At 45.9% G+C, this 20,813-nt stretch overlaps 1 protein-coding gene across 10 annotated transcripts in view; it reads right to left on the bottom strand.

The window, feature by feature from the left end:
* LOC135217964 (glyoxylate reductase/hydroxypyruvate reductase-like) overlaps positions 1-20,813 on the bottom strand; it is an 84,110-nt gene that overhangs the window by 28,619 nt on the left and 34,678 nt on the right. For 8 of the 10 annotated variants that reach the window (XM_064254081.1, XM_064254075.1, XM_064254078.1 and 5 more), the window contains exons 2-5: positions 19,897-19,992; positions 19,356-19,486; positions 13,126-13,208; positions 11,832-11,938 (exon numbers count right to left, since the gene is read on the bottom strand). In XM_064254081.1, the coding sequence (XP_064110151.1) occupies positions 11,832-11,938; positions 13,126-13,208; positions 19,356-19,486; positions 19,897-19,967 (392 nt within the window). In that variant the 5' untranslated portion in view covers positions 19,968-19,992. Of the gene's footprint in view, positions 1-11,831; positions 11,939-13,125; positions 13,209-19,355; positions 19,487-19,896; positions 19,999-20,813 lie in introns of all 10 variants that reach the window. The other 2 variants (XM_064254077.1, XM_064254082.1) reach the window with 1 other exon arrangement.

Raw genomic sequence — 20,813 nt, 5'->3', positions numbered from 1 at the left:
GAATAACACGAGAGGTGATGTGAATCCTCCTCCTCTACTTCTTCTTCATTCTCCGATACGCCGAAGAAGTAGACGGAACTACAACCGGATCTGAAGGTTTCGAACCACCCTTGGACTCATTCATCCAGTTGGGTTAACAAAAAGCTCTAAAACTGCTTGCGCAAAGGCGCCAGAGACGAATCAAAAACAGTTAACGTAGGCTTGGAAGAGCCTAAATGTTCAGCAGGAGGCGGAAAAAACTACTTGCGCCTCGCTCGGAGCCGCCGAAATTCGAGGCGAAACAGGCGCATCAGGCGTAACCGACGAAAAAGCGCCTAAAGAAACACCCTTAGAACTGCTAGCTACAGCGCTAAAACCACAATCTCTACTAGTAGATGGAGCCGAAAAAGGCACAGATTGAGGCGCGACGAACGAGCCGCTAATGGCCGCGGCGCAACCCTACTCTCAGGCTCCTTATACCGCTTGACTGGAGGAGGCGAAGAATCGGCGCCTGAACGCCTCTTTAAGGGACGCGAAAACGGGCGAATCTCGCCAAGAGCAGCCGCGCAACCGGAGACGAATCGCTTGAATCATTCGAAAGGCGTCTGACCGCAACACCTTTCCAACGCTTAACCGAGCCCTGTTGAGGCGCAACAGGCTCAACAAGAGAGGCGCCTGTCTGTGGGCAAATCCCGATCGACTCCCTTGGACTTCCGGTATGTCTTCTCCCCGGTGCGGGGGAGCTGGACAGTGACCTTTGTCTAGGAGACGTGTCAGGACAGACAGACGCACCCTCAACTACACTCTTACCTGAAGCCGCTTTCTCCAAAAACGTCTTAACTGAATTACCAAGTTGCAAAACCGTATTCGCTAGTACCGAAATTTCTGATCTAACCTCGATTCCAGACTGGCAATGGTGTCGGAAGAAACTACACGGGAAGCCGGAGAAGCGGGATTAGTAGGAGGAATAGGAGGTGTAGTTAAAGGAGACATAACAATTTGAGGAGAAACAGAAGGAACAGAAGCATCGCAAGACGAAGCGGAGCTAAGTCTACTTTCCCTAAGCGCTGTTTCTAATTCTGTCTTTAGCTAATTTCTCCGAGTATGAACTAAAAAACTTCCATTGAGAATCAGTCCAATCACTACACTCGTTACATGTTCGATCTGCTGAAACAAACCTGTCCCCTACACTTAACACATTTAGTGTGAGAATCATATTCTAACTTGGATAATCTAGTTTTACATCCTGAGATGCAAAACCTAACTCCCGACGGACTAGAATCCGACATGGCAACGCCTAAATAAAAAGCAAAATAACAACAACGCCAAAAAAGAGTACTTCACCAATTCCGAAGATCAATTCCACAAGAAAAAAAAGCGAAGCAAAGTCATCCAACCGCACCGACCACCGATGTTCACCGGACGCCGGCAGGAAAAGAATTGGATTCACCTGGGCAGTTGTACCTGGTTCTCCCGCGAGTGGAGGGAGATGACGTCATCACCACCAGTGTTGGCGACGCCGACGCGCTAAATTTGAATTTAGTATCCTGCCGCTCGTGGAAATCACGGCTCTATAATTGTTCGGTAAGACACTACAATAAAACCTTTTTTTTTTTACATCAAATGCTCATGGTCTTGTGATGTTTTACATTGCTGGTATGGTGTGTGTCTACTGAGAGCAGTTTTCCTATGGATTGTAGCACAGAAAAATTGTGCAAAATTTCCTTCTTATAATATTGTCATTGGGCTGTTTTTCAACATAAGGTGTATCTTTTTATAGAGATGATAAGATGATACGACAGGCAGATTCCCAGAAATTGTAGATGGGTGACATCTGCAGAGGCGAGAGCTCCTATGGCCTACAGAGGAGTGGACAGTAGATGTGGATATTTGTGAAGGCCTACAATGTAAGCAAAAAGTCCTGATGTCAAAAGGAGGCAGCCTAGAGTAGGTGGAAGATTCAACTAAAGGAACTCATTATTGTGGAAAAATATGACAAATCTGACACTTGTAGGCACACCACCACCCAAATCAGAAACACTGATTCTTCAAGAAAACATGGATGGAACAAGAATTTTCATCTTTATGTACAAAAATACACTGACGAATATAATTAACCTAATGAAAATAGTATATGACTAAAGAGAATATACAGATTTAATAATAAATCACAGGGGCAAAACTGCAAAATAAGCTAAGACAAAACATAGAAAGCTAAAGATAGCAGTTACTGTGGCTGGGGGACATAGGAAGTAAATATCAGAACTTTACTGTGCAAACAAAAAACCAAAATAAGTTCAAAGCAAGGGTAAAAGTTAAGAACCAGTTACAAACACCACAGCAAAACCTCAAACTAGAATTAAATAAACATGAAATAAAAACTGATCAAAATAGGAACTTAAAAAGCACTTTATGAAACTATTCCAATGCTATAATTACAAGGTAAGAATGTGAAAACAAATAGAAAACATAAGGAAACTGAGTAGCAGGCTGCTCTCAATGATAAAAAAAAATGAATAAGATCTGACAATGCACTCAAGAAAATTTTGTCAATAACACATTGCAAAAAACTAGAAATGCAGATGCAGTCCTAATAAAAACAGCAGCAAGTTTGTTTTTAATGCAAGCTCACAGAAGAATAAAAACTTATTACTTCAAAAACAAGGGCATGCCAAATTGAATCTTTTCTTGAAACACTTGGCATCATTAGCTGGGATGCATTTTACGCTGGCTAATTACGATCAATGGATTAGAAATAACAAACACGGGGTAAAAAAAATGACAAATTATCTAAGACAATTTGTATTTTTTATAGGTCTTAACAATAGGATAATTTCTAGCGCCTAGCTGGATCCAGTTTAATCGCAGATGAAAGCAAGGAATCTTGTGAGATCTGGCAATGCGTGCATATCTCGGGTGAAGAGTGGTCAAGGAACATGCAACCACACCACAGCATCAATCTTTCCCAACTCAAGATGTCTTGGCAAGACAGAGGGGCAGCTAGAGGTGGTCAGTACAATGTTAAGACCTCAGGTTTGTAGCTATGAAAAATACATATTGTCTTAAATAATTTGTCATTTGTTCATACGCGAACAAACCTTTGGTCTTAACAATAGGATAGACTTATACTTGGAGGGAGGTACAAACATCCTAAACTGGCTGGGGGCCTACCCACCAGTCCAGCTCCAGAAGAAATAACTTCCGGAGAGGGACTGAGAAGCTAGACATATTGATATCTAGCCACCCAGACACTGAGCGACATACAATGATATATGGGAGAATCATTGTATAGGGAACTAAAGAGAAACTTTGACTGTCCAATAATAAACCAACACACCAGGGTTTGTTACCACTTCCTACTCCCCCTTGCCAAGGAGCGGAGCACATGCTACCGAATAGAGGGTTGGTTATTTGCATTCCAAGCAACCAAACTATCAGTATGACTACCTTACTCCCCTGTATCAGACCAATCCAGCGAATTACATGATTCCTCAACCCGCCCGAAGGAAGAAGGAAAGGTACAAGAGAATGAAAGAGACCAGCCAACTCACTCATTCTCTCATCCACACAATCATCTTGGGTAAGATACAAATGTGCCCTGTTGAGGGTAATGATGTGTAGCATAATCTGTTGGGCAGCCACCACAGGACCCAGGGAAAACATGTTCATAGATCTTTGGGCAACGTCCTTAAGGGGGCCGGCTGGCTAATGCCGTTTTTTAACGACAGGACTTTTGACATTCATACCACTTAATAAGGTGACTTGGGACATCTCCAAACCGCATATGATTTTCGTCTCTGACCTTCGGTTTTGTGACGCCAGGGCAATTTATCCCAAAAATAACCATTTTTCAAATTCTATCTCCTCCCTTGATATTTAATATTAAGACCTGGGATTACTACCATATATAGACCTGACGTCGACCTCCAATCAAATGGGGAGTTTTTTTTCTAAAAGTCCTTTTTTTGCTAGATATGAATTTTTCAATATGGTAAAAAAATAAACCCTATAAATCAAGAGAAAAAAATTTATAAAAAAAAGACGAAACAAAAATTGGAAAAAGGGCTCTATTTGATTGTTCTATAATGTCTTTCTGAGTTATATACCAAATTCCAAAGTTATAGCTTTAAAACTAAGTGAGGAGATAGATTTTGAAGGTCAATAAGTATAGTTTTGAGATACGGGCGTTCAAAGTTTTCCTTCGTATTTCTATAAAGACAATGTTAATAAATAATGATTATTATGAATGTATATTTCTTTTTTGTGTATTAATAAACCAAAACTATTTTATTTATCATAATTTAATCATAAATGATGATCCCTTTGCTCATATATCGTAGCCTGGGGCACTGCTTGAGTCAAGATGGGGCACTCCTTTCTACGTAACCCCCTCTCTCCCCTTCACTAACTCGGCTTATTACAGCGAATTTTCTTCTGTATGTTAGCGAGATGTTTTCCTTGTATTTTCCTCTTTGGCATGATGACATTCTTGGCGAAACAAAGATAAACAAACGTAAATGCAAGAGAATGTCAGAGGTGAAACTCGAAGGTGTACTCTCTTTTTACAAAGACAATTTAATAAATCATGATTATTATGAATTTCATATTCCATTTTGGGTATTAAAAAACCAAAACTATGTTATTTATCATAAATGAAGATCTCTTTGCTCAAAGATCGTAGCCTTGGGCACAGTGTGACGTGTGCTGTCAGGCAAGAAGGGGGCGTTACTTGGCAACCCTCCCCTCTCTCTTCACTAACTACACGTATATGTATTATGATATTCTGTAATAATACTTAAGCGATTTTTCTTTGTCTGTATGTTAGCGAGATGTTTTCCTTGTCTTTTCCTCATTGGCATGATGAACTTCTTGCCGAAACATACATAAACATACGTAAGAGCAAGCGAATGTCACGAGGTGAAACTCGAACGTGTAATCTACTTGAAGTCTATGGTCCAACTGATTCATGATTGAACCAGATACCCGCTTCTGCGAGCCACGGAATCTCTACAGATGCCATTTCTCACAATTTCTTTGCTAATAATTATCAAAATTTACGATAACAGAAGAAATATTGCATTTTCTTGTATGGATGAATGTTTTAGGCTTATTGAGTTATGTTTACTAATCACCCTGTAACTACGAAAGTAAGAGGAATTTTGACAAAATATTTCGTATACGTATTCTCAATTGCCATATGAAGCTCCATGAATTTTTTCATGACTTTGCATTTTTCGCCCTATACCACCATATATAGGGGTTCCGGCAGGCCCCCTTAAGATAGAAAGGGATGAACGTGGACTGGTGTAACCAAGTACCAGCGCTCAGTACTCTATGTACAGCCAAGTTCTTTTTGAAAGCCAGAGAGGGACTAATACCCCTAACATCATGCACTCTAGCCTGCACAGACGTGGCGGCAGAATCATCAAGAGTCAAGTATGCCTGTCTGATGGCTTCCCATATCCAAAACAAGATAGTATTCTTCCACACCTCTTTCTTTGTATGTCCTGTGCTAACAAAAAGTCTGCGGCAGCCTGGTCTAAGGTGCCGTGTCCTTTTAAGACAGCTACGCAGAGCCCTGAAAGGACAACAAAAGCTCTTGAGCATCACTGCCCACAAAGTCATCCAGTGATGGAATGGAAAAGGAGGTGAACCTATCATCGTGCACAGAGGGATTCTGGGTCTTGGCCACGAATTCCGGGACAAATTCAAAGGACACTGACCCCCAACCCCTGGTGTGTTTCACATCATAGTTCAGACCATGCAGCTCCCCTACTCTCTACTCTCTTCGAAGATGCCAAGGCATGGAGAAAACCGTCTTGAGCGTCAAGTTCCTGTCAGATGAGCAACGCAAAGGCTCATATGGACCCTTAGTGAAACTTCTAAGAACCAAGGAAACATCCCACGTCGGAGGCTTGAGCTCCCTAGGAGAACTCGATTGCTAAAACCCCTGAACTAGCAAGGAAAGTTCCCAGGATGAGATGTTGATTCCTCTAAGGCATAACACTAAACTCAGGGCAGCCCTGTAGCCTCTAATGGCAGAAACGGACAAACGTTCCTCATCTCTGAGGAAGGTTAAAAAGTCTCCTATGTGCTGAATAGAGGTTCTGAGTGGAGAAAAACCACGTTTACGACACCAATCACAGAAAATCACCCATTTGCCTAGATACTGCAGAGGTAGACCTTCTGAGACTGCTGGACATATGCCCTGCGGTTCTCTGAGAAAAGCCTCTTACTCGGAGGAGATACTTGATAGCCTCCAACCGTGAAGGGACAGGGATTCTACTGACTGGTGGAACCTTTCTGCATGTGGCTGACATAGGAGATGCCAACAAGGGGGAATTTCCCTCGGAACCTCAAACAACAACGACAGCAGATCTGGAAACCATTCTGCCTGAGGCCACAGACGAGCCACTAAAGTCATCCTGAGACCCTGCGAACTCATCAGCCTGTTCAAGACTTGACGGATCAAACAAAACCGAGGGAAGGCATACACCTCCAGGTTGTCCCAGGGATGTTGGAACGCGTCTTTCGCTAACGCTAATGGATCTAGAACCACTGAACAGAATATCTCAAGTTTCCTGTTGAACCGGGTTGCAAAAAGGTCAAGCATGGTTCTCCCCCAAACCTGGAAGAGCTTGTCTGCTACTATCTGATGAAGGGACCACTCTGTGCCTGGGATCTGATCCCGACGACCAAGTTTGTCTGCAACCCCATTCCGTTTGCCTGGGATATACCTGGCTGAAAGCTCTACCGAATTGCTGACCACCCACTGGTGAACCTCAACGGTCAAGGCATGAAGTTGATGTGAAACCAGGTCTCCCTGCTTGTTCACAAAAGCGACCACCGTGGTGATGTCTGACATGAGAACGACAGAATAACCCTCTTACTTTCTCATGAAACTCTTCAGACCCAGAAAGGCTGCCTTCAACTCCAAGACGTTGATATGCTGCTGTTTGTCCTCCAAACGCCTGAGGCAATACAGCCACCTGAATGAGCCCTGCAACCTGCAAGGGAGGTGTCTGAAAACAGGAGGAGGTCCGGAGGGAGAGAACGCAGAGGAACACCCTTCAAAAGATTTTGGTCGTCCAACCACCAATGAAGGTCTTCTCTATCTTCCAGAGACAGAGGAACCTTTAACAGGGGTGAGTCCCCCACCAGAGACCAGAATTCCCTCAGCATGCATTGTAGAGACCAAAGATGAAGATGCCCATGTGGGACCAGCTTCTCCAGGGAAGACAAAGCTCACAAAAGAACCTGCCACTGATGAGCTGACTGATGTGGTTCCGACAGGAAGTCACACGCCACCAATCACAACTTCTCCAACCTCTGATCCCACGGGAAAACTCTTGCAACTGCCGTATCAATGACCATGCCCAGGTAAAGAATCCTTTGACTGGGTACAAAGTTTGACTTTTCCTGGTTGACCACGATGCCCAGTTCCAGACAAAACCGAAGCAGACGATCTCTGTCCTGCAGCAGCTTCTCCCTGGAACCTGCCAGGACCAACCAATCGTCGAGATACCTCGGCAAACGGATCCCCTGAGCATGAGCCCAACTTGAGACGAGAGAGAAGGCCCTTGTGAACACTTGAGGGGCTGTGGTCAGCCCGAAGCTCAGGACTTTGTCTTCAAGAGAGAGAAGCGAAGGAACTTCCTGGACGCTGGATGAATAGGGATCTGGAAGTAAGCGTCCCTCAAGTCTATCGACAGCATGAAGTTGCCTTCCCTCACAGCTGCCAACACTGAATGTGGGGTCTCCATCTTGAACCTCATTTTCCTGATAAAGTGATTCAATGTGGATAAGTTAATCACAGGTCTCCAACCTCCCGAGGCCTTGGGCACCAAGATGTGACTGTAAAACCCCGGAGACGGACGCACCACTTCCTCTATCGCATCCTTGTCCAGCATCTTCTGCACTTCCCCCCAGAGAGCCAAGAACTTGAGAGAATCTGGAGGATACACCCTCCTCAGCAGCGGCTTGTCCGAGAGTGGGGGAGAGAAGTCGAATGGCAGTAGATACCCCACCTGAAGGACATCTTCTACCCACTTCTCCGCCCCATAACTGACACTTGGCCCAATGGCCCACCAGGAACCCCCTACCCATGCACAGGAGAGGGAGAGGTACCTAACCTACCAACAACCCCCTTTACCTCTGCCCCTGGGGCCCGTTCTTGGCTTAAAGGAACGGGAGCAAAAGGGACATTCGTCCTCTGACCTAGGCTGGGACGAACGAGGAGGCCCTGCCGAAACTGAACTCCTTGACGGCCTACCAGGCGACGACCTTCGTGACTGCTGCTGGGCAGGGGGAGGAGGAGGAGCAGGACGTCTCTGAGGACAAGAGACTGACTTAGACACAGCCTGGTGCCCTAATCTGTCCTTGGTGTCAGCCCAGCGCCAGTCTATCGCATCCTCCAACTAGGTCCAAGGGAACAGAAATTGTGATTCCAAAAGATCCCCATTCCTCAATGCCAGCAAGGACTCAGGGTCAACTGATCTTTCCATCCTGGATAAAGCCGCGTCTCTTCTAATCAGGAGAAGGTTAGCCCATAAATTAACACTGAGGTGAGCAAGATACGAAAACGCCTTGCCTCCGGACTGCAACAAACTGGCAAAAGAGGAAGCACTCACCAACCCCTCTGGGGACCTGTCAGAAGCTATCTTGGCAATGATCCCCAACCAGAAGTCCAGCCAAGAAACCGTTTGCAACATGGAGGCTGCCGTAGACTCCAACGCTGTGGCATCCTGTGGAGAAAAGGACGGAGACAACGACCTCACCTGCTCCAAAGTCAATCCCTGCTTCAGGCGAATGACGTCCGAGTTAAGATGATGCGACATCAAATATGCAGAGTTTGTGGCATAGTACTTCCTATGCCTCGTGAAAGGGGCGGGGAAGCAATTTGGCAGAGCCCCTAAAGCGAAGCGATCCGTCCTGATCTGAAACAGGTGTGTTAACCTTATGCAAGACCGACTGGACATTCCCCAACAAGGGAAGTTGAAACGATGACTTGGGATCCTGCGTAGCTCCCAGCAAGGCTTTCAAGCAGGAAGGAGTGAAAGACGACCGAGCCTGAGTCCTACTCTCCAAATTGTTGAACCCACAAATGAGATAGACAACTTCTGTAAAGAAGGACAAAAACTCTTGCATGTCTCCCTCCTCCTGCTCTGGCAATAGAGACAGACGATGAGAAGGATGTGCAGGCTTATCTAAAGCACCTTCCTCATGTAAAGAACCAGCAGCCAAACAGCTCGAAACACCAACTAACCTGTCTGGCCTGGATCCAAGCACCAACTCTTGCAACGAACCAACCACAACACTAGGGACATCACTACGCACTCCCAACAGATGACTCTCTAACATGGGCGCGTATGAGCACGTGTGGGGCAGACGTACGAACATGCGTTGGTGAGGAATCTCCAACACTTGAGATAGAATGAGAATCCCTCAGAGTCAAACCCCTGGAAGTACCAGGGAGAGGGGCAGGCAAACACTCCTGCTGCAACAGCTCCGCGCTCACAACCTTCAACCTCTTGACAGGCGCCTTGAGATCCTTACGGCAACGAATAGGCCCTGGAGAAGGAGAAGCAGAAGCAACTGCAACATGTGCACAAACATGGGAGGTTGCAACACGCTCACGACTCGATGCAGAGGACAGCAGCCACTGCAGATCACACAGGGAAAGAAATGCTAACACTCTAAGTAACACTAACACTCGCAGGAACACGGGCGTGCTGCTCCTCACTTGAGAACAAAGAAAGGGCAGAGTCCTTAGCCTTCTAACACTTGATACGCCGACGCGGCAGAGATGGGAGAGAAGGAGAGGAGGACAGCACTGGCTCCTTACACAATCTCTTCGCAAGCAAGAGGAGGGGGTGTCACAACACTTACTTCCAGTCCTCCCAGCTGATATGGCAGCAAACTTATCTTCTAAAACAGAGTCCAATCTCTTAAGAACCACCTGGCATAAAGCCTCAGATGGATCAACAAGAGAAGGGGCCAATGACATGGAAGGGAGATGCAGCAAACTGAATGGCAGAGATGACATCACAGCAGCAAATGATGACAACACAGCGAGCGAGGCAGCGCAGCGGAGACAACTGGAGTGACGTCATTGATGGATGGGACATCATAAGCAGCGAAGACGTCACGACTTCCCCTCAATCCGAACAGGTAGCAGACACCGCAGGCAGAGATACAAAATGACTGACCCCATGATGTCACTAGCTAGGCTGACGCCACGGCTTCCCTTCAACTCAACAAAGCAGCAATTGTCACTGGCAGAGCAATACAACATGGCTGACCTCGGCTACCAACAAAGATGAGGCCAGGAGGAGGAGGTTGGGGGGGGGGGGGGGGGGGGGGGCGCAGCTGGACAGCATGGGGAGGGGGGTTTTAAGCATCCAAGGAGTGCCTCAGCAAACTCTCCAAGGAGGGTGGACCCCGTAGCCCAAGCATCCCCCAGAGCGACGCCATCTTGGACGCTTATGCATCTGAAATAAAAGACATTGAAGAAAAAGCCTCCTCCCTCTCAGGAATCAAATTAACTCCTGAGGAAGAAGGGTCGACATTACATAAATCAGCCTGAGGGCCTCCCGAAACTTCCAACGACGAATCGATGGAAGAAAAGGAAGGGGACAAAGGCACAACACAAGCATGGGGTGTGACAGCGGCAGGAGACGAAGCATCGGGAAGAGGAGAAGAAAAAACTTCCCATGAAGAAAGAGTAAAAACCCTACGATGCTCCCTCTTACTATAAAATAACTTCCACTGCTCTCTAGGCCACACACTGCATTCCATGCAGGGATTCATTATTGTACAAACGTAGAATGGCACCTATTACAAGTGACGTGTGGCTCTGTCGCAGCCGAAGCCAAAAAACAAGAAAACGGAAAACCTGGAGTTCCGGGGCACACACGTTGACGAGACTGAGAAGGAGCAGAAGCCATAACAGCACACACACTCAAACATAAGCGAAAACGGGCAATGAACTGGGTAAAGGTCAAGAAAGTTCAACCACAACTCTCGTCCAGGCGGTTTTAAGAAAGACTGACGCTGTGGCGTGGGTGCATGGTCCTTGACCACTCTTCACCTGATATATGCACGCATTGCCATATCTGCGATTTAACCGAATCCAGCTAGGTGCTACAAATTATCCTATATTTGGGATCGAAGGTTTGTTCACGTATGAACAAATACAAAATAAGAAGCAAGCTAATTGCCAGAATAACAGTAAAAATTAACAAAATTACCCTTCCCAAAATTAAAAACCACAGAAAATCTAGCAAGGGACTGAAGCCACTTCTAAGTGCTAACACAATAACAAGTCATTAGCTACGTAGCAAAAACTTAAAACAAAATCAGTAATAAATAATCACGACACAAAATGTAGTAACAAGGTGAATGAATGCAAAGAATAACTATAACCTCAAAACAAGGGTCTCATAATCAAAATACATTCTGGGAACTGTCAGAGCATGCTGTAAACACACTCACAGGTGCAAAAAGAAGGATCCCAACTGTTGTTGGAGACCCTGGGGATTTACTCATTAGTGTGCAATCTCAACAGACTGCTGATTCTTCTTTAAACAGGGAAAAAGAAGTCTGGGACTTTTGTCACATAAAAGTGCTAGTTATTAGTAATGCATTTGTAGTAAAACAAGCATATCTTACAGCTTCTCAGCAATGATACTGAGGAATGTGGCAGCTGTGAAAATCAAAATATTACTTATGAAATCACAAAGAATAATGATTAAATTCTGAGAATGACCTATAAATTTTAATATGAAAGACCACAACGCTCAAGTCACTTTATGTGCTATTCTGATAATCAACAAAGTACAATTTAAACATACTTGAGCAATTCGCCATGAGCTTCAAACAATCGTCTACTTGTTGCCAGTAATAGAGCAACAGTAAGTTCTGCTGTTGCATCTGTTAAGACACCTGGTGTATATCCAACCTTTTTAGAAAAAAATATTTGCATTAAAATGGGAAAATAAAAAATAATTCCACATACAAAACTACCAAATTGACATGTTGTACAGATGTATATGTACGCCAGTGACCCCATATGAAAATGGGAACCAGCTGGGAAGAAGAAGACAGATGAATATGTACAATATTAAAGCACACTGACTACATACCTGCACAGATATTAATTTCCTTGAATTTATTATTACTATAAAATGGCTTAATGCAACCATCGAGTTTGGGTTTTATTTATGATAATGCAACCATCAAGTATGAATTTTATCTTTTAAATTCAAACTCAAATTTTATATTGGGTTAACAGAATTGACATTCAGACAAAACTGACTTGTTTCCAAAACCTGACAATCATTGCATACATAAAATATAGTTAAGTATTAGTGTTACTTTACGTACATACAATGGACTGGATTATGTGGGTTACTCACGAAAAACCAAGAGTCAAACAAGTGAACAATTCTAAGATGAGTCAAAATTACTTTTGTTGTTCCTTCTGATATGATGAATTCCACATCCAAAAAATGAATTCAACAGAGAAAATTAAGTATAAGCTCAAATGTTCTTTCAGAGCCAAGGTAGTGTATGAACACTTAATTTGGGAAATCAATGAAGACATTCACTATGTGGAATCATAAGATTTTTTACACTCTTGGCCTGTCAGAGGTTACCACTTAAATAATACTAGTAGCATTAGTTCTATGCAATATTCCTTCGGCCCAAGATGCACTGTTTGCTGCCTCTTACTTGATATCCATTTCCTTTAGTCTGTTTTTTCCTAACTGAACTTTTTAAAATTAACCTCACTCCAATTAACATCTTATATCTGAACTAATCATTTAGGTAAGCATACCTAGACTAGAAAAGTGACTCAGTGGTATCATTAAACTAATTTATAATGCCATAGCAATAAGTTACACTGTTGAGTTCTGGAAGCAATGATCATCCTAACCCTTGCTCTTCCTGCTAAGTGTATTATTTGTAATACAAATACCATGTCTCTCCTATTTAAAGTGTGTAATTAAAACAAAGAAAATTAAAAGGCAATTATTTTTGTGACTCCATTCATGACTGTACTGTGCATTACGAGTGTAAAATAATAGGTTTGCACTCTGAGTGGACAATAAAAAATGTATACTTCCATGTGAACTTATTTCTTACCTTTATTCCACGACTTTTTATTTCAGATAAATCTAAGTGATCATGGCCAACTGACATAGTACCAATGATTTTTAGGTTTGGACCTGCAAAAAAACAAACAATACTATAATTCTGCAAACAAAAATTTATTAAATTTAGGCTCTACCTACAAAATGAATAGAATGCTCAATACCTTCTTGAATTCCAAAAAATCAAAACTGGAGAAAACACCACAATTTTTTAAAGTAAATTGTATTTTTCCTAACTAAACAAACCTGAGGTCCTTTACATAAGGAATTACTATTCAACGCCAGCTGGACCGGTCGTAAGATTTACTAACAAGGTAGTTCGGCAGTAACTGCTTGTCAGATGGTCGGGAGTCCTGCCCGACTGGAGGTAAACATATCACTTTGCTTTAGGCCCAGGAACAGAGTGAGTGGTGGTATGAGGTGGGACTATATGTAAAGGACCTCAGGTTTGCATAGTTAGGAAAAATACAATTTACTTCCAAAAATTGTGATTTGTTCCGACTAGGTCCTATGTAAGAGCCAAATATAAAGTATCGAGTTTGTCTCTTACTGGTGTCCGCTTCCCCCCTTGCTAGGGAAGGGACGGATAACGCTTCTATCCCTAATGAAAGGGATAGAATGGAGCTCGGTTACGTAGCTTACCTGCATCGTCGTCCTGTCCAGCGTGGTGACGACCGCTACCCTCTGCCCACAGGGAGAGGGAAGCAAAAAAGAGGAGGAAGAGAAGCCAGTCACACTCTCATTCACTCTCCATTCATGCAGTCTTACAAGGATGAGATGCTACCTTGTCCAGTAAAGGAGCTGGGTAAGCTACACAACATGTTGACCAGCTGCCACAGGTCCCAAGGAAAAAGTGTCCAAGGACCTGTGGGCAATATCCCGAAGTAGGAGGAGGTGAAGGTGGTCTGGTTGGCCCAAACCCCTGCCTTCAGTACCTGTGCAACAAACAAGTTCTTTCGGAATGCAAGGGTTGGACCAATGCCTTTAACTTCGTGGGCTCTCGGATGAAAGGTACTGGTATCGGCACTCCTGTCGGAGTCGTACGCTTTCCAGATTACCTCACGAAGCCAGAAAGAAACAGTGTTCTTGGACACTTCTTTCTTGGTCACCCCGGTGCTAACGATGAGGCATCAACACTCAGTCCTGAGGTGTCGAGTTTTCTTCAGATAGCGCCGTAGCACCCTCACAGGACAAAGCAGCACCTCTTCCGCATCATTGAACCTGGCGTCAGGGACTGAAGGGTTCTGAGTCTTCGCAATGAAATCCGGGATGAAATCGAGTGTAACTGATCCCCATCCCCTCAAGTGTTTAACATCGAAGGAAAGACCGTGAAGTTCTCCTACTCTCTTCACCGATGCCAGGGTCAGCAGAAAGACGGTCTTGAGGGTCAGATCCCTATCTGACTACTCTCGGAGCGGCTCGTAGGGTCTATGAGTCAAGCTCCTCAAGACAAGAGTCACATCCCACCCCGGGGGTTTGAGTTCCCTGAGTGGGCAAGATTTCAAAGCTCCTCATTAGGAGATATTTCCATGGAGGAGGAAATATTGACTCCTCGCAGTTTAAGGACTAGGGCCAGGGCGGCTCTGTAGCTATTGACTGCAGAGACAGAGAGGAACTTCTCTCGGCGAAGAAAGATGAGGAAATCCGCTACCTGCTGAAGAGTGGCTCTGAGCGGAGAGAGACCCTGTCTCCGACACCAACCACAGAAGACGGACCACTTTCCCTGGTATACTGCTGCAGAGGACTGTCTGAGGTAACCAGCCGTCTCTGTTGCTGCTTGGGGAGAAAAGCCTCTCGCTCACAAGAGATGGTGGATAACCGCAAGCTGTGAAGACACAGGGAATGAACTGCCTGGTGGTACCGTTCTATGTGCGGTTGGCACAGCAGGTTGTGCCATGGGGGAATCTCTCGCGGTGCCTCCGAGAGAAGAGCCAGCAGGTCCGGATACCAAATAGCCTGAGGCCATTCGGGTGCCACCTGAATCATCCAAAGATTGCTGGTGATCAGCACTCTGCTGATCACCTTGCGAATCAGGCAGAACGGGGGAAAGGCGTAAACTACGAGGTTGTCCCACAGGTGTTGGAATACGTCCTCTGCAGCTGCCCATGGGTTCGGCACAACTGAGAAGAAAACCTGAAGTTTTCTGTTGTGCCGGGTGGCGAACAGATCCACTACTGGATGCCCCCATTGAGAGCCTTTCCGCCACGTCTGGGTGTAGAGACCATTCGGTCCCAATCACCTGATTCTGGCGGCTGAGCTTGTCTGCCACTACATTCCTCTTGCCTGGAATGTATCTGGCTGACAGCTCTTCCGAGTGAGCTATGGCCCACTTGTGCGCCTGCATCGTCAACTGTTGCAACAGGAGGGACACTAGGCCCCCTGTTTGTTGACGTATGACATTACTGTGGTGTTGTCGCTCATCAACACCACTGAGTATCCCATCAGTCGTTCCCGGAACTCTTGGAGTGGGGGAAACGCAGCCTTGAGTTCCAGGAAGTTGAGTGAAGGTGCCTGTCGTGATGGTTCCACACTTCTGCAACCAGCAACTATCCGGTGACTAGCCTAACACAATCTCGACAGCTCCTTTGCTCAGCATGGTCTTGGCTTCTTGTTTCAGTACTACTTCCCTGGCAGAGTACGTCTGAAGGTGGACTGGGTGTGAAGGGAGGGGTGGTCTCGACTCGAAGAGCAGTAGGTATCCCTCCAGAAGGACATCCCTTACCCAGGTCTTGGCTCCATAGCGCTGCCAAGTTGCTCAATGGCTCACCAGGCATCCCCCAACTTCCGGCAGCAGGTGAGGGGGAACACCGTCCCTAGCATTTCCCTCTCTTCCCCTTCCCCTTAGCCTCTCTCCCGCGAGAGAAGGAGGCTTTGGAGGAGGGCTGAAGGTCACTCCTCGAAGCGAAAGAGGAAGGCTGGGTCTTTCCTCACGCTGCCCTTGACGATGCTAGCGTCTTGGGAGCAGAGGAAGCACTAGCCAACCTCCGAGGCTTGGCCACAGTTGATCGAGACTGCCCAGAAGTCTTCGAAACTGCCTGGTGTACTGGGAGGTCACTGTCCTATGTTCTCCGCTTTTCCACCGCAGCATCCACCATCTCTCTGGGGAAGAAAGAGGAGGAATCCAGCAATGGTCCGTTTCGTAGACCCAACCTTACCTCTTGACCAGCTGCTCTGGTTACCCAAGACAGGACTGAGTCCCATTTTCTCAGAAACAGGTTGGCTGTCTGGTGGGTGAGGTAGGAGATGGCCCTACCTCCAGGCTGAGACTGGATACTGTGAGGGAACACAGATCCAGCCAGGGGACGGCCTGGAAAGCTGCCATGGCAGTAGATTCCAGGGCCGATGCCTCTTGCTGTGAGAACCAGAGGTTCTCAGACAGCAGGTGATGAAGAGGCACTCCCGGAGTTAGCCTAGCTATCTCCGGATCAACCTGCTTGGTCGGCAATGGGTCCACCAAAGGCACATAGAAATGCCACTGGCGAGGCAGAGAAGGGGGAAGCAGCTTGTCCAACCTGCTGGACCTGTGTGAATCCTCCTGTCCAGAGACGAGTGTTCACCTGGTCCAACACACCATCAGCCAAGGTGGACGGGGGTAGACCCACCGTCGCTCTGGGTTCCTTCTTAGGCCCCCAGAACGACTCTAACCTCGATGGAGGGTAGAGGGAGTAACCACTGATCCTTCCCCAAGGTCGTTGTGCTGACGAATCAGTGCAATGACCTCTGCAAAGGACCTCTGTATCTTGGGGGTGATCGCATCCTGAGGCGATGGACCGTCAGATCCAAACAGGCCAATCACCTCTCGAGACACTCTTCCTTCAGGAGGAAAAACCTCACCAGATCCCTCGTGGTCTTCTCCAACCCCTCGAGTGTACGATCTGCTAGGTCCAAGGACCGAGCTAGGATCGTGGTCACTCCTGTTCGCCTTGCTTCTCCCAGTGTAGCCCGAGGAGGTTGAAGGGACAGGTGAGGAAGACCTGACGCTCCTGCCCTGCCTACCAGCAGAGCCGGCGGGCTAGGAGGACTGCAGGCGATTGCCAACCCACGGTGGCGATCGAGCTGCAGGTCTGGACCAGCGGTCTCCGTGCAGAAAAGCACAGGACCGAGGACGGTAGCGTCGGTCTCGTGCGTCAGGGGAGCTGCTACCAGTCGTGCGAGCCGTCTGGTTCCGGTTCTGGTAGTGTCCACTAACGAGGTGAGGGCGAGCACCGTCCTCTCGACGCGCCACGGTACCAGGTCCAGCCGAGGCTACTCCTGGTGACCAGGGGGACCTCTTCTCAGCCTCGACATGTGAACGGTCTGGTGGGACCGTCACGTCAACCCTGGAAACCAGGGGATCCCTGCGAAAGCGATCGCCAGTCTGGCGAGATTCACCTGAGCGACTCTTGCCAACCTTCCGCTCTGTGTCTGGATCCTGACGGTGAGTATACTCAGCTGTCTGGTTCCTGGCTGCACGATCACCAGTAGGTGATCGTACACTCAGTGTGACACGGTTCCCGGTCTGGAGGCGGAACCTCTGGAACCGGGAGCAGAGGTACCAGCGGTAGCTGGTACCCCTACGGTCCCCATTCCCGAAGGAATGGGAGGACCAGCGGAAAACCCACCTGTCCCGCCAGAGCAGGACAGACCCTTAGAAGTCTCTGAGCGAGACTTCTTAGGGGGGACAAGGCCACCTTCTTCTTCCTCGGCTGGGGGGGGCTTGGAAGTCAAAGGGGAAGAGGCAGAAGAACACGACAACGAAGAAGATAACGACACCTTCCTCTTCTTCCTGGACTTCTTCTTCACCAGCTTCTTCAGGACAGCAGACAGGTCCTCCATCCAGGATGGAGCTGGGGCAGTTGCGGTAGTAACACGGCCCAACTCCACCTGTCCGGAGGGACCTGCGGGAGCGGCAGCACTTCCATGGGCAGAAATGGAGACAGCAGGTACGGCAACAGCTACAGGAGGACGGTCCAGAGGAGAGCTCTTCGGGACTCGAAATCAGGGGGCGGGGCGAGGACAGCAAACCCAGGCAGCAGAGGAACCAGCTCCCTCTGGGGCACGTACGGCAGCGGGGCTTGTACAGCGGCTGAAGGGGTGACCATCATCACGTGCTGGGTATACACCAGGTGCGGTGGTGCGGCATAACCTAGCGTTGACACTATGGTGGTAGTTCTTGTCTCCAACTCGTGAGTGACAGAGGGCTGCAGCCAGGTGATGAATCAGCCCCTGGATACTCGGAGTGCTCGCAAGATTCAACGATCGCCACACCTGCTGGAGGTCTCCACCCGCAGAGGCAGACACACCTGGAGAAGCAACAGTCGGGTTAATAGGGGGGGGTTCCTGTTCGCTCAGAGGGGGAAGGATCCCACCCTGAACGGACAGAAGACCCAGAGTACAACTCAAGGTCAGGGTGTAGCGCTCCTTCCTCTGCGCTCAACAAATCAAGCGAAGAGGTGGAGCGGGACGCATCCCCCGAAGGGGAAAGAGCCATAAGCGGGAGTTGACTAGGAGGGAGAAAGGAAGACGACGTGTCGGTCACCAGAGGTGTCAGGGAAGAGCTTTCCAACGACACCTTGGCAACTCTATGCGGTTTCCTCCTCTTCTCATACAACTCCCACTGCCCCTCTGATCAGGAGACACAAATATCACAAGTAATGGTCCGAGAGCATTCACGTCCTTGGCACCTAGTATGTACATAAAGGATGAAGGTCCACAGCATCGCTGGACTGAAACGCCCCACAATTGCGGCCTCCCACTCCAGGGTTGGATAGGGGGCGAGGGGGCTTCTCCACTTCGTGGGACTGCATGTTTTCAGTGATGCAATACCACAAAAATAATGAAACAAAAATAATAAGAGTACTTACAAACTTATCTACACTAGTATTCTACAGAAACAGGTAGAAAAGTAAGCAGCTTTGATACAATCTCACGACAGAGGCGGGCAGAGGCGAGCACACGTCTTCACCCGACAGCGATTGAAAGCAAAGTGATATGTTTACCTCCAGTCGGGCGGGACTCCCGACCATAGGACAAGCAGTTACTGCCGAACTACCTTGTTAGTGAATCTTACGACCAGTCCAACTGGCACTGAATAGTAATTCCTTATGTAAAGGACCAAGGGTTTGTATTACGTGTCGGAACAAATATATGTTGCACACTAAAAAATAATATAAAATACAGCACTGACCTCTAGAAACAATATAAGTATCAAGCTACATAAATTTAGTACAATCATTACATTACCTGCTGTATCTAAAAGTTCTTTATCAATCTTGTCGGTGAGGAGACAAAATAGAGCATCTTTTCCTGAAACCTTCTTAAGCAATTCATCACGAGGCATTGGAAAGTTCTTTGGCCACATTTCCAGTTCACATCTGGGAACAGTATAAATGCATTAAAGTTTTTCTTATATTATGACTGGATTATCAGAGGAAAAAGTACCATTTACAACTTTTGAACAGCAGTAAAATAGTTTGAAGCATCACAGTTCCTGTCTGTTTTATAATACAGCACAGTACTTTGTAATTTTTTGTATGATTTCCATTCCATCATATGACAAGAGATTAATTAATGATGATAATTATTAAAAGAAATTTTCAACACATTTATGAGTCTAGCATGGTGACTGGTGGTTTGACAAAATTCCTTATGAAAATCCAGGCAAAGGAGTGCATTTCATGTCAAATTAAATCCCTCATAAAAAAACAGAATACTAAGGGCTTTCTAAAAATCTTTTAGTTTCCAATAATAAAAATCTTGATATACGTCAAAAGTTTTAACTTACTTTTCACTCAGCATATCAAGAGCCTTCTTGGGAATATCTGCACGAGTTATTAGAACCTTCGGTTTTGACATTGCAAAGGTAGTTATACTTAGTAACCTGAAATTGGAAATGAAAATACTAAAGAATTTTTAGATTAAGAAATACCAGTATGTATTTTATATTTAGAGAAAACTAAGTGTTTTACAAAGACAGACAATTGTTTTACATTGTCTTGCAAAACTAGTTACAATAAGAAGAGTGGTGATAAATTCTGTCACGTAAAACTAGTTACAGTACAAGGAGAGATTATAAATGTGAAATTACCACCCCTATTTAACAAGATATCCAAGTCCAACTAAAGTCTTTTTTCTATAAAAAAAAATGTGCTGTATCTATTAAACAGAAAGAGGATTTCACATTATCAAAAGAAAGAACAAATGTGAAACAGCATCTGGGTTCTACCTAATCACACTCTTATCTGTGACTTAATTGTCGATTCTTGAAGGTTGCAGTGACCTTCCCATTTTTATAAGATTAATGAGTGTATACTTTAAGGGGGTATATTTCTAACAGAACAACACTGATAAATCACATTTACCTTTAACCAAGTAACAAGAATTCTAATGTAACTGTCACATGAATAAGAACTGCACGCACTTTTTTTTTTATAGAAAATTTAACCTTTTGTTATTACATAGGGTTGTTTTTACAACCTTTTTGTTTTACAAATATGTATACTGAATATACAGCAAGAGCAAAAAGGGGATCTAATGAGACAAGACATCTTGGGGTACTTGTGCTTAGGGCATTTGTTGGGTATGAATGTGGTGAGATTTATCCTTATTCACCTCCATAAGAGATTCATCGGTGGTTGCAGGCCCGTACCTAGAGTTTTTTATGGGACCTTTTCTTCTATAAATGTCATTGCATATATATAG

This window comes from Macrobrachium nipponense, chromosome 9, assembly GCF_015104395.2.
Source record: "Macrobrachium nipponense isolate FS-2020 chromosome 9, ASM1510439v2, whole genome shotgun sequence".
NCBI lineage: Eukaryota > Metazoa > Arthropoda > Malacostraca > Decapoda > Palaemonidae > Macrobrachium > Macrobrachium nipponense.
This window is presented reverse-complemented; position numbering and strand designations above follow the sequence as displayed.